This window comes from Tyto alba, unplaced genomic scaffold, assembly GCF_018691265.1.
Source record: "Tyto alba isolate M040663 unplaced genomic scaffold, T.alba_DEE_v4.0 Super-Scaffold_19, whole genome shotgun sequence".
In the NCBI taxonomy this organism is placed as follows: Eukaryota; Metazoa; Chordata; class Aves; order Strigiformes; family Tytonidae; genus Tyto; species Tyto alba.
In genome coordinates this window covers 11633615-11648575 of record NW_024881281.1, presented here as the reverse complement: position 1 = coordinate 11648575, position 14961 = coordinate 11633615, and the positions used below count along the sequence as shown (strand labels likewise).

Genomic DNA, 14961 nt, shown 5'->3' with positions numbered 1-14961 from the left:
TATTACAGACTAATTGTACCATCTCTTTTGTCTCCTTTTGTGTTAAGGGATCAATAGCGATAATGCATCAGAGAGCTCTGAACCTCTCTTTCATGAAGAACGTAAGGAAATCCTTGTGCAGATCCGGGGAGCACGAGGCAGCCCAATGATGAACACACATTCCATTAAAAAGCCTAAAACATGCTTTACAGAGGTTAATGGCTGTTCCTCAGAAAATACCAGGGAAGTAGGAAAGAATCCATTTACCAAGAGAGAGAGAATGATCATAAGCATTATGCCAAAGATCCTACAGTGAAAGAGCTGAAAATTCAACCCACCGATGCTGTCACCCAAGCACTTTCCTTACAATGCAAGATGACATTGCAGCAGATTGAAATATACTCCATACCCTCTTTTCTGGAAAATACAGGCACAACAAAATACTGTTTCCGTATCTTCTAAACACTTAGCTTGAATCTCAGTGACTACATACCATTGTATCTCACAGAGAGCTACATGTACGAACAGCAGTTAACAACGCTCTCCTATTACATTGAATTATACTTTTAACTTGAAAAAACCTCTAATTTGCTTGCATGAAACATCACAAGTTGTATAATCATCTGCTGCTTGTGCCTATTGAGACTAGAACGTAGAGTCTGAAATAAGATAGATAATGATCATTTTCATTCTGCAGTAGTTGTCATATTAAATATAAATGAAGTGCAGAAGTACTATTAAATACAAGAAAGACCTAATGTTAAAATAATGATAAGACTAGGACACGAGATAGGAAGAGGCAGGTAATTCAGAGTTACAAGTGATATTCAGGCTTTTTATTTTTTTAGTTTTTTTGTTTTGCAGCCTGCTTGTCTATGTTTTGATTTCTCTGAGAAAATACTGGGTTGTATTAATAGACGACCAAACAGATCGGGAGGACTTGTGGTTTGTTACTCATTCTCTGCAAATGTATTTTAAAGGCAACCATGTGTTTCTCTGATATCAGTGTCAAGCATGTATATGGCTTGCAAGAAAAAAGCAATAAGGAGCATGATTTCTTTTGTTTGTTAAATCTGCTGCTTAGAAGTAGACTAAATTTCACGTAATTGCGTATTTACATTTAAATACTCCTATTTCTCCTTTGGCAAACAAAAATCAAAATAATCTGTCTGCTCATCTGTGATACCTGTTCACCCAGGGCCAGCTGGAGTCCTGTAATAGCACTCCGTGCCCACCAGGTCCGATCAGCAGTCAGTGCTACCAACCTCCCCAAGCAGCGGTGTTCGCTTTATTTAGAAACACACAGAGAAGGCAACAAGCAGCCAAACCTTTAGGAGAACAGCATATCTTCTGAATTTTCTAAGCTTTTATTGGATTTATAGGTGTAATTCTCAGTTTAGATATATTCAGGGGAAACCCGAGTGATACCGAATTGATTTCCAGTTCCTCTGAGAGCCCATACACTGACGACGAGACCCAGACACGGGCTGGCAGCAGGTCCCCGCTACCGCAACCGGCTCTGGGCAAAGTGGGTGCCCTGGCTCCGATGCCCCCACCTCTGCTGCGCCCTCCCAGCAGGCATGTGCTGACTGCCCACCAAGGCACTGTTTGTTATACCGCACTGCTGCCTTTACTTTTCCTCTGCTGATGCTCTTACCGATGTGAAATAATATCTGAGAGCTGCTGCTGCCCACCTGGACCGGCGGCCGCAGAGAGCTGGGGATCGCTGGACCAGCTGCCCCGGAGCAGAGACCTCTGTCCTTCCCGTGGTCTCCTGCAGCCCCCAACCCCTCAGAAGTTTAACCAAACCGCAGTCCCAAAAGAACACGATTCCATTTCGGTTAAAATATTATTCCAAACAGGTATTTTTATAGCTGTGAGCATAAATTGAAAGAGCTGTACTGCAGGAGTGACAGAAACCTGTGAGAGTCAGTAAATATTTTCTCTCACCACATCAGGTGCCTTCTGGATCTGCGTAGCAAGTTGGAGAGATTTGTTAGCTGATGAGAGCTGCTCCCTTAAGGTCTCTGCCTCTCTCTGAGCCACCTCTGCCCTCTGAAGGAAATGAAAAGGGGTGAAAAGAGAAAGTACATTCAGTTTAACAACTGACAATTATTACAAGAACATTCATCAATTCATGCCTGACTGAATATAATTGATTTTCCTAAACACTCAACCTAATAAATGTTAGAAAAAAAACATAGAATGTGATGGATTTTTATTTTAAACAGTACAAGGAAGAAATAATTGAGCGATTATGACAGTAATTTAACGCTAGGAGCAAGGAATCCCCTGCTGATACTAATGCTGCGGCCCACTGAATTTCCCAGACTGAATAAATACAAGTGGAAATGGAGTCTTTTTATTCAATTTCTTTCTATTCTCACAGACCAAGCAGATTTTATTGCAAGGTTCCTCCTGGGAATAATTCTCGCGGGTAAATGCTGAATTAAAAGATATTCTGACCATTCTCTCTAACACACATACAATGTTGTGGGCTGTCTTTCTTCCGTAATTATTTCCCAAAACATGAATTGTTAGATTCTGTTCTTTCAGCAGATCTATTTATTCAACAATATTTAACCCTAAACTGAAAATTTTGCACAGATCAGTTACCAGCTGCTGAGGATTTATGCAATATCTGATAAGCCTGTGACTTGGCTACCAGACAAAATTCCCATATAAATATTAAATAATAATTGAAAAGAGAAAGGCAGAATTATGAGGAAAGCTTGTCTGTAGAAGAGTTTGGGTAGAGACAGATGGATCAGCAACTTCAGGCAATAAATAGCAGCAAAGTCCTTTCCATAACTGTGTATAAGCTTCTGTTAAGAAAAGCTGGTTAACAAAACCTAGTTGTTTTTACAGTGTGTATTTCTCCTGGCCAGACTTTCTTCTTATTTTTTTTTTTAAAAATGTATTTTAGTGTTTACCTCACTGAGTAATCACTGCTTTTCACCTGGGCTTCTCCATGCAAATCATGCCGCACTTGCAGCAGAAAATAGCTAAAATAATTTTCTATCTCCACTTCCAAGACCCATCACCTACTCTTCTAAACCCATGAGCTGCCACCAATGAAGGCCAAAACTTTTCTTGACCAACTTTTACCCTTTACACTGATGGGTTGCTTCCTTTATTGAGTAATAAATTCACACTGCCATTTTTAAGCCACCAAAATTGCTGTATTTCTGTGTGCCAGACTCCCTGCTTTTTCAGCTAATCCTTTTGAAAACTTAAGTCATCTAAAATAGCAAATACAAAAACCTATATCCCTGTGTGTGTGCATGGTCTTTGACTTACTCTCTAGTCGCAGCAGACACTCAGTCTGCATGTTTAATCAATCAGTAAACTAACGGCAATCAAATACTAAACGCATCATCTGCACTATTTGCTCACAACATTATATTAAATGATTTTGCATAGGTTCTACAGCTGTAATTAAAATGTAACTGTAAAAAGTACAGTAACATGGCTCTAATAATCAGAGGATGGGACACAGCCTATTGTGTGCTTAAAAAATGGCAGCAGTATTAAAAAGGCAAAAAAGTTTATCCAGCTGGACAATATTAGGATAAAAAAACTAAGCTAACAATACACATTGAGATAAATCAGTTTCTTGTACTTTATTAGATGTGGATGTACATATATTGATCTAATAACTGGTAAACAACTCCAGCAAAGCAGGATAACTACACTGTGGTACTAGCTCTTGCATCTACTGCTGTATAAGTAATGGGTTTTGCAGCCTTAAGCAATTCTGCTGATGGCTTCCATTCACAGCAGCATTGTTTTGAGAATCTATTCAGCTTGCATGCAAGCAAACCACAGAGGATATTTCTAATAGATGTTACATCTGCATATACAGTAAGCTGTCAGCTGCCCTTTCTGCATAGCCTCCCCAGCCAATTCACAACACCTGTTGTAATCCTGTGAATAATATCATACAAGATTTCATACTATGCATTGTTAAAAATACATCAACAGAAACTTTGGGCAGTTCTATTTGGTCAATTTTTCTTTTTTTTTTTTCCAGAATGGAAGCTTTTTAGAGCCAGAATTGTAGATGTGTTCAGTGTCTGGAAAGCACTTTTGGGTGCTATTGCAATATAAATTATAAATTACACACTGAAACCTGTTAAAAGAACAGCAGTTTCAAAACTGAGCACTTAAAAGTTTTGAAAAGGCAAGCCCAAGGCCGCAGGTGTGTTTGGCCACCCCCTGTGCGCAGGGCTTTGGGAGGCAGGCTGGAACCACACACTGACACGCTAGTGCTTTTCCCAACGAGCCCCCCTACTTCATTCAACTCTCGAGGTGAAAATTGCTCAGTGGATGAATATTTTGCCTCATCCTCCTTGTTCTGCGAGTGACCTCTGCAGTTTATTTACTGCAAACTAATCCCACCCTCCTCCGCAGAGAGGATTAATCGCTCCCTCACGGGCTGTGCTCTGGTTTCCACTCCCAAAGGATCGAAGTGCTCCAGAAGCGCTGACGGGCGCGCTGGCAGAGCCGCCATTTTGGGGCACAGGGGCTGCTCGAGCCCCCCTCGCGCTGCCCTGGGGGTGCTGTGATGGCGGCGGCAGCCGCAGGCCGCCTTCCGCCGCTCCCAACACCCCTCACGGCGGCTGCGGTGCTGCCCCCCTGAAACACCCCCCGGCTTTGCCTGACTCCCACCCCTCTCTGCCTGTCACTTTGTCCCCTTCTTAATTCATTTTGCCTGCTGGAAGCACCATGTTGGTCTTCTCTGAGCTTCCGGGTGCCTTTAGCTTCAGGCAGGCAAAACCAAGCTCATACATCGCAACGACCTAACGAATCACACAAACTTCCAGAATTAGTCTTACCCCGCAATTTCCTCCTTCCTCTTTTCCTTGTTGCTCCTTCTCCAGATGTTCTTGTAGCAGCCCCGTCCCAGTCCTTCTCCTCCCTCCCTCTCCACCACGAACCTCCTTCCCTGCTGCCTGCACCCAAACGACGCTGCCCGTCTCCCCGCCGCGGCAGCAGCAGCCTGGGGGAGCGTCTCCCCTTCCAGTGCTCCCGCCGAAGTGGCACTGAACCTCACATTGCAACCAAGAGGAGAAAAACCTAGCTGGTTAATGTTCGCCCAGCCGGCGCAGTGATAGACTGCAGCATGCTTGGGACAGGCACGGACATCAAAGCCAACAAATTCAAACCAGATTCTGTTGAATTTGTGTGAACTCTTTTTTTTTTTTTTTCAGATGCTTATAGGCTGGCCAAACTTGGGGCGTTTGTTGCTTTTTTTTTTTTTTTTTTTTTTTTTTTTGCTACTTGAAGCAACAGAAGATACAATCCTGAGAAAAAGGCAAACCCTCCCTCATCAAGTGCCAAGCCCCTTCTCTTAAATATGGGCACAGCAGGCTCCTCACCAAAACAGCAAGAACAACTCGTAACATGTGGGGAAAACTGGATTTTTTTCCCTAATCTTGTTCTTAGAAATAAGTTGAACAATTTCTCCTGAAATAAGAAAAGAGAGTGCAGCCAGAGACAGACACCCAGTATGGAAAATGGCTAAAGCCTAGCAGTCTTGCACAACTTGGAGCCACTGGAAAGTTCATGTAACCTTCTCTGTGTGTGAAACTATCCCACTTAGGCTAAGAAATATGTATCCCATAGTATAGCTGCTTTTCGTCAATCAGTGCTAAAACCCTTGGTTTCTTACTTCCAAATTTACTACGCATGGCCTCGAAAACCCATGATGATCAGCAAGAGTCACACTACTGGCCTTGATAGAGCTCATGTAAATCCAGCATTCTTTAAAAACACTGTTTTTCTGGATAGTTCAGTCATACAATTCCTCCTAATTTCTATACCGCTGTTCTTCTAGCATAGGGCTACCCCTCAGTAACAAAATATTTCAAAATACTTTAATTCTCCTTAAAATAGCATGTAAATATTGTACTGTTCACAGTGGAGCCAGTAGGTCATGATTGTAATGCTGCTGTGTGCTTTCCAATTAAAAAAAAAAAAAAGCCTTACTCAATATATCCAGTTTAAATTATTCTCATTGTTTCCTGACAAGATAATGAATAGCATGAACTGAATGCTCTTCTACTTACAGTAAAATGTTAATTTGATCAAAGACCAGTGGTGTGAATAGCAAAATGAGATACTTACAAGCAAAAAAGTATAACCTTTCCCTTAAAGTTCCACTAGCCAAACTATATTTCCTTTTTACATGCTAAATTCAGTGCTATACGTGACAAAATCTTCCTATGGGCTAGAAGTATATATTATCACAAGTAATTCTGTTGAACTTAATGAGCCTGGTTATGGCAGTAATCACCGTGCTTCGTTTTAAGCGCTTAAAGCTGACATTCTCACTTGCAAGCTGCTACAAAAGCTATGTTTCTTGGAGTATGAGATCAATTAAAGCACACTGGTTCAACGTGCTTTAATTTTCTAACTTTTGAGATATACAAATTTATTTTAAAACCTTTAAATGACCCTAGCTCTCACAGCAGAGCAAGGTTATCAGAAAAATCTGTGACATGAAAGACTCTTCAGGGCTCTGACACCTATTTTTTCCAGCAATGGAGAATTACATGAAAAAAAGAAAAAAAGTCCAACAGAAGAGGTTGGGTTGTCTTCATTCTTGTCTTCAGGCTATTGCACTTTCCTTTGAGCTCTGAAAGGCTGCCAGATAAATGTATTCCCAACTGAAAGCCAGGCATTTACAGGAAACTCCTGTGTTTGTATGAAAATAATATTAACCATATTCTGCCTTTATACAGCATTTCTCCGTGCAAGGATCTCAACACACTTTATAAAGTAAGTGTTATTATTCCCATTTTACAGATAGTGAAATCACTGGATTAAGTGAATGACCTCATCTGCTATAAAACAGCGTAACTTTTCTGAATTCAGCTGGGCTGTGGCACACCACGATAGCAGAGGATCTAGTCCATTGCAAAGAGAGTTAGAAGTAAAAAGCAAATACTCTGGCAGCACTTGTGGGCAAGTGTTAGCCTTGGTGCAGAGGATGGAGTCCTGCTAAGAAGCATACCCTTTTTCGTGGGAACATAAAGACTGCCCTGTCCCTGGTTTTGTTACCACTGGTGGGTCAGAACAAAGCCCTCCCGCACAGCACCTGCACTACCTGTATTGTGTTGCATTTGTGTTGCTAAGTGAAAGATGAGAATTTATTCCATCTGCTGCTCAAAAACATACATATTTTATAGCAATCTCACTTAGTGGGAGTATCTTTTCAAACCATTTTCCAGTGTGATTTGTTAGAGACAGGAAGCTACCATACCCAAGGAAATAAAAAAATAATCTTGAGAACAGCATTTCTGCTAAAATGCCCTGGTGAGGCTTTCCTTCTACTTCTATAGCAGACACTGTTTTATGGATTTTAGTGGTAGTTTGGTTCCAAAAAATGCTTAAACTCACTAACCCTTTCTCTACAGATCTTAAAATATAACACTACATTTCTGTGGAATAAATGGTACCCATCCAGTCTAGATTCTTTAATAAATGGTTATGTATTTTAGAAAGAACAGTTGTCCTTGTTTTATTGATAACAGAAGTTTCTATATTTGGCTTTCTTTCCCCAGAAAAAATAACAAGTTGAAATCTGGGAGCACTATCAGCACTGTGGAGATGAAACCAACCCTAACCAAAGTTCTCTTTTTCTTTTAAAAGTGAAAAAGCACTTTTTTTTCAAGAAGCCTGAATTACAAAGCTCATTAGACTTCACTTTTTTTAAAGAAAAACCAATGTGAACTGAATGTATAAAGCCGGTAAACAGATCTGGATACATTAGTGACATGAAACCACAAACTTAGACTCCATAGGAAAATCTTAAAATTACCCTTTTTTTTAAAAAAAAAATAAATTTAACACTCCAAAGTATTTCTGTCTTCACAACATAGGAATGAGTCTTTTCAACAGAAATCTCAGTTTTTCCCATATACAACTCCCAGTGATTCCAGGTTGCTAGATGAAGTACAGAAAAAGAAGGATAATTCATTTGAAAAAATTCATCATCCCAAAGATTCGTGCCTTACTGCCATAAACACTTATGAGAAAGGTGTAAACTTGAAAAGGTACAGAAAAGTGCTAACCATAAATATTTGTGTAAAATACACATTCACACAGCTGTAACTGTTGCAAATGAAGAAAAGTACACTGGAGCTTCATTAACTTCACTGATTGGAAATTATAATATTTTGGGACTCAAACAATAAAAAATTCAAAGATGCTGTATCCCAAACTCTGATAAATCATTTATTTTGACAAGTACGGGTAGTTTAGTTTTAATTATTTATTATTATACTTCGTAGCATATCAGAAAATATGCAGTGATTTATTGTGCAAAATGAAATCTTAATAAAACGAGTCCCTTTCCCAAACTACTGGATTATTAAATCTTCATGGAAATGTGAGGGTGAACTCTTGGGTTGTTTTCATTATCAAGCTGATGGGTGAGTAAAGTGAAAATAACCCATTCCTATTGCATTTATCTGTATTTTGACTCCAGCCCTTCACAGACCCAAGCCAAGCAAGTCCTCGAGCCTCTGGAGGAGGAGGAGGGAACCCGAGGGGGCTGACAGAGCCCCAGCGGCGCTGCCCACAGCTCTTCTGCGGTCTTGCAGATGATGCAGTTGCATCTTCCTGCAGAAGCAAGAGGGGGCTACTGGCTTCAGGTGTCACACCTCTGCTAAAACTACATGTCTTGGAGCTAATGGCTCCTCTTGAGGCAGGTATAGGTAGAGCAGCCATATTCTTGTAATTTTTGTACCGGTTTATAGCTCTCAGGACTTTAAAGTGGAAGGGTTACTCCACAGGCCACCACTGACACCCACCTCCCAGCCAGGACCCACTTCACCCTAACAGTGGGTGTAAATTGGCGTGCTTAAATTACTCTGTTTGAGCTGTCAGTCTGAATGGGAGTAGCCCTGCTGCAAAACCCCACTCAAGATCCTGGATTAACTGCGCCGAGTGCCTGGATCAGCAGCTGAGGAAGTGCTGTCACCCCAGCAGCCGCGCTGCCACCACATCGCGACCTCCAGCACCCGCCTCCAAACCCTCCACCCCAGCCTGCTCTGCTCAAGTGAGGGATTTATTTCTCTCGTTGGTTAGGGTGATGGTTTGGGGGAAAGATCAATGTATACCTTGCCTTAATGATACAATGGAGAGAAACTGAGCTTTGCAGTCACTACCCCTTTTTCTTTCTAAGCAGAAAATTGCAAAGCTCACTGCTATTTAAAGGTAATTAATTCTATGAGCCAGTAGTATCTTCTGGGGATGATAGCACTCAAACAGAAAGCTCCTGCATGAAACAATTTGAGGATCCAAATGAGGAGAAAACAGTGGGAGAGGAGAGGTGATGGAGTCTGAAGACTCAGAATAGTTCATGCTTCACCCAACAGGACACGAGGGTGGGAGTTCCAACATCAATTCTGTCCCCATGGCTTTCATCACCCAGAACAGGGACACCCGGATCAGTGTCAGTGAGTACATCCACCCTCTTGTTACTGCAAAATTGGAGGGAAACCACACTCCCCACCTCTTAAGAGTCAGAGCACTGTCCTTACACAAAGCAACGGAGGCTCAGAAATGCCAGCTCTGGATTTAAGACAGTAACTGAGAAAGGGATTTTCAAGAAATACCAGATATTTAAAAATTTACAGCAAATATTTTTCACATTTTCAGTGGAAACATTTTGCTGTTCTGTAAATTTCTGCTCCAAATTCCAGTCATTTGGGTCAATGTTAATTCCAGAGCAGCAAAACATCACATCAAAATCAGCAAGGCAGTCTATCCTCAAAGTAGGAATCATACTGAGCATTACTCTTTAAAGTTAGCCTTAATAATGGGGAATAAGTACTTTACTGAAACGGTAAAAGGAAATGTTAATTTAACTATTAAATACATAATTATGTTAAGTACTTGTTTCTGCAATTGTAACATTTCAGCCTGATGCAAACTCACTTTCTGGCCTGTGCAATGGATTTAATTTCTTGTATTTTTTTTTTTCTTTTTTTTTCAGCTATAAAGAGGTAAAACACAGGAATTGCTGCTACAAAGATTACTTAGTTATAATTTATAGAAGTGTTTATATAAGGTGTAGCATCACACAAGACAAGAACTACGGGCACGTTTCAGCAAATGAGCGGAGCTGCTCCAGCAGCTTGCTGCTCCTGCTCCTCCACCGGTGAATTTTCCTTTCCCCGTCTCCTCTGAGGCCAGACGCTCCCCTCACACCCCTCACCTCCGGCTGCTGCTTTGCCCACGTTTTGTTGAGCTGCTTCAATTTGCTAAACCCACAGAAAACAAACCTGCCTCTTTCACCTCAAATTCAGGCTTTTCTGCATTTACTGAGCTCAAGGGACTCAAGGAAGGGTCCCCCAGTTGCAAAAGCTGCTGTGAGGGAGGGGACAGGACCACAGTAGCTGGGGGGAGAAGCAGGGGATGGGAAGATGGGAAGGGGGGATACAATCACCTCTTCTGGCTTTACAACAGCTCAGATGAATTGCACACTGATGTTTACACACAGATTCAGTGCCTGCTGAATTGCAACCAAACTAATGATCATGCACATAAGCAGTTATAAATTTTGACTAATTAAAAAAAAAACCCACAATAATAAAAAAAAATAACACTCCACATTGCATGTTTTCCCAATTAGATAGGAAAATATCTTTAGCATTTCTGTATAAATAGATATAATCCATTTTAGTATGGCAAGGAGGAAATCAGAAATACCTGTTCTTTAGCAACAACCACCTTTCCAGTCTGAGAAAAGAAAAAAACCTACTGGGTAAATAATTAATACAACTTTGCAAAATGTACTGCTTTTGCAAAAACCACAAAATAATTCTACCAAAACATCTTTAACACCTACATCATTTCTAAAAAGGCTACAGATTTTCAAATAATTACTAGCACTTTCATAAATATTTAATGGTGTCTACAGAAGTTCTTTGACAGAACTAAAAACCTACCATGCAAACCCCAATTTTCTTTTACTGACTAAATAATCAACCCAACAACTTACAAATCGGCATTCCACTTCATTAGTATTTTTCTAATTTATAAAGAACTAGTATAAAGGACAATACACTTGCTATCCTTGTCAGCCGCACCAGGGGAGTGTGGGGGCTGAAAGCTGATCTAGAAAAAGGAAAAAGCCCAAACAAAGCAGCAGCTGGAGGGGGGCTGGTTTTCAGCAGGATCAGTGACCTGGTCTGACTCACGGTGTGGCCGCACAGCCGCTGCTGACAGCAAAAGGTGGCCGTGTGGCGGGAAGGAGGTGCAACTGTTCTTCCTGGAAGCGAGTGGCTTCAGCGGGATTATAAAACCATAATCTGAGAAATTTAGGATCTGAAATCTCTGATCTTCCCTGCCCATGGCTGGAGGGTTGGAACTAGATGATCTTTAAGGTCCCTTCCAACCCAAATCTGACAGAGGGATTAATGAAGTTCACTGATAAGCAAATGCCTGGTTGAGGTTTCCCTCTGTGAAACCATAACCTGTTGCATATATCACATGTGAATCCTGCATGTCCATACACATCTCCTTCATCACCTCAAATAGTCACTCAAAGTACAGACTGTCCAGAAGGGCACTTTGCTTGGGTGTTGGTTTGGTTTTTTTTAAAACCTTTTTATTTTAAAAAGTTCCACACAACTGTGCTACTTTCTCATTAATATTTCACTGTGAGGGAACGCAGGAGAGACATTTCACCATCTACCAAATTAGCATCTGCAAGAACAAATTACAATTTCTTTGTTCTCCTGCATGGCACAATCTGATCCAGCCCTTGCTAAAAATTAATACGTCAATAAAATGTATCAGAAAAGGAAGGAAAAAGAGAAGTCCACAAAAGCTGGAGCTGCAGCAGCAGGTCAGGCCTCTGGCAGCATTGCCACTTCAGCAGGGCAGAGGCCCTTTAATTTTGGTAAACCAACTACCTGCATGTCTGAGTAGGGGCTAACATGATGGATTTAGAAACATAAACCCAAGAATAACTACAGTAGGAAAATTAAGTTTAAATTATTAGAAGGTAAATATATGGCTAGCACTACTCTACTGTGCATACAATCCTTACAAAGTATCCCTAAAGAGCTGTATTTTTCTCGAAATTTGCATATTTTCTTATTCTACACAGTTATGACTGCTAAGTGCATATAAAAGAAGTGTCATGAAATCCAAAAGAGAAGGGGAAAAAAAAAAAAAACAAAGTCGCACTTAGAATTTTATGAGGGACTCATTTAAAAACCTACCTGATTTGCTCTTTCAAGGTCTGTCATGATCATCTCGATTTCATCAGCCCTGGGAGAACAAGAGAGCAGAAGTACTGTTATCACATGAAGAATGCCCGCTATGTGAGTTCATGCACAGTACAATTGCAACATTCATACAAGCAATACCAATTTTCAGTAATTTTTTAAAAGGACACAGTAAGACTGATCAGCTAATCTGACTGGTGAAATCCTCTCAGGTTTCAGCTCTGTGCACTGGTTTGCAAGTACCCCAATTCCTTTGCCTGTTCTCTTTCTGCAATGAAATACGTGTATCGATATCTGAGCATATTCATTAGATCCTTGAAGATCTTACTCCTCAACTTTCTGCAAAAGGGCAGCGTCATCTTTCCTACACGTAAAGGTGCTTCACAAATGATAATTATGGAGAAGTCAAAGACTACAGTTCTTTAGCCAACTACGTGTATATGTGTACACAAAAGTAGCCTGTTACTCTTCTGTTTCAGTGTGCCTAGAAGTTTGGTTCTAAATTTGGCTAAAAAAAAAAAAAATATCATGAGGTCAGAGAGACGAAGAAATTTAATTTTACATTATGCAGAGAAGAGTTTTTTGACAGAAATTTATGAAGCTCTAAATTTAGACTCAGGCACTTAATGCACTTTACAAAGCTGAGTAAGAAAGTCAAAGGGTTGAAAACTATACAAATAGTAAAGGAAAACCAGATCCTTCACATATGTGTGTTAGGTGGCAGCTACCAGCCCTGACCCTTTAAAATCCCTGCCATTTCTAAGGCTCTGCTCACACAAATGGATCCAATCCTTAAGTAATTTTTTTTTATCATCATGCTGAATCATGGGCAAATATTTCACGCTCATGCTCTCACCTGTGAAAGGTACCAGGAAAAGGGCCTACAGACCTGAAAGTATGTTCTGTATCAATATAATAAGACATATTACTTTTCCCCAGACATTTTGCCTGTCTTATATCTCTGGACCATATGGAAGCAATAAACACTATCCTCATCTCCTATGAACAGCAGCTTTAACCAGCAAGTCCTTTTGCAATCTGCCAACACCATAATGTCTGTTTTTTATTTTTAATCTGTAGCAGATCATTATCAGTAAAAGCTGTGAAATACTGGAATTCCCTTCCTCTGCCGATGCAGAAAAGTCAGGGTTTGTTTTTCTGCCGATCCCACAGAAGATCCATTTTTTCTATGCAGGTGTTTGCTGAGAAAGATGGTTAATTGAAGTACATCAGGGTACTGGCACACTCGACACTGGATCATTACACTGAATATTGACTTACTCTTCAACAGCTTTTTAGGTTTCTGCACGCACACTTAGGGAAATGCAGTAAAAGATCATAATAAGTAAATGTGTATGTATATAAATTAATGGAAAATTATTTTTAATTACAGCCTTTAATGTTGTCGGGGCAACATGAATTGCCTTTTGAAAAAATCTTTTGGACAATAATGGAAAACAGATTAACATGTGTTTTCTTGTGCAGGAGAAGCTAATGTGCTCTTACATTGGAAAGAAATCATGCACATGATGTTTTGAATTAATAATAAATACTAAACATTAGTTACTGAATTGAACAATCACTCCTTGAGCAAATAAGGATTCAAAGTGCGCAGGGAGTAGCCAGAACACTAACCTGGACAGGTTAACATAAGCCTACAATAACACTTTCAATCTCTTTAGCCTCTGTAGTTGTGAAACATCTTTTGTTTTAGACTGCAGCCCCAAAATACTTGTTAACCCACTAATGGAAATTACAGTATTTCACATGGAAAAGATGTCCATAAACCATGAAAGTGACCCCATTATGTATCTGTAACAGAGATAAAAGGGAAGAGAGCATCCTAAAGCACCAAAAGAAAATGTTTCCCAGCATTTCACAAATATTTTTAGCCAAGATAGTTTAAGGGTTCTCTTTATATAAGCTTATGCATTCAGGCTGAACTTGTGTGTGAATGCCTCAGGTTATACGGAGCCCATAAATGAAGTCTGGATTATGTCACATGCCTCCTAGATCTGAGCTGGGAATGTCCCATCCCAACATGCTGGCTGCAGCTTAAGCAGATCCAGCTTCCGCTCGCTCCTCTGTAGGGTTTCGAGAACAATAAAATCACTGCCTTTCCTCCCAAACAGGGGGGGCCAGGTATCAGCCAAAGGTCTGAAAAACTGCAGAACCTGAGGAGAGCAAAGGACACAGCAACATGAAACATTTGAACCGAGGAGAGGCAGAGCGCCCTGCTCTGGGAGCAGAAGGGCTGTTTTTCAGTTTGGCCAAGGGAACTTTTTTTTTTTTTTTTTTTTTTTTGAGAAAAGAAGATGGCTATGAAGCAGAAGACATGAGCGGGAAGGGGCAGAAGTGTGAGGGGGTCTGAACCCATTAAAGGACACTCAGCCACCTTTAAAAGTCACAGAGGCATGTGAATGGAGCCACGGGTAGGGAAACAGATGAAGGCAGCAGAGTGAGCAAAGGAAGAGAGGGATGCCCGAGGGCAGAGGAGCAAGGGGAGATGGGACCAAGAGCACTAAAGCAGAGGAGCACCCTGGGCTCGCAGAAAGGTGTGTGGCTGCCAGTAAATCAGGCTGAAACACAGGATGATGCCTGAAGAACGCGGCGGAAGGACTCAGGCCAATCCTGTATTTAAAATGGACAGAAGTATTAATACCGGTATTTGTATGCCATTTCGGCTGGGGTCAGGATTTAAGAGCTCTATTACAGCACTGGTATACGCAGCCAA

General features: G+C 40.8%; 1 protein-coding gene across 7 annotated transcripts in view; it reads right to left on the bottom strand.

The window, feature by feature from the left end:
* CUX1 (cut like homeobox 1) overlaps nucleotides 1–14961 on the bottom strand; it is a 284376-nt gene that overhangs the window by 89824 nt on the left and 179591 nt on the right. For all 7 annotated transcript variants that reach the window (XM_033004042.2, XM_042791633.1, XM_042791634.1 and 4 more), the window contains exons 9-10: nucleotides 12222–12270; nucleotides 1930–2034 (exon numbers count right to left, since the gene is read on the bottom strand). In XM_033004042.2, the coding sequence (XP_032859933.2) occupies nucleotides 1930–2034; nucleotides 12222–12270 (154 nt within the window). The remainder of the gene's footprint in view (nucleotides 1–1929; nucleotides 2035–12221; nucleotides 12271–14961) is intronic.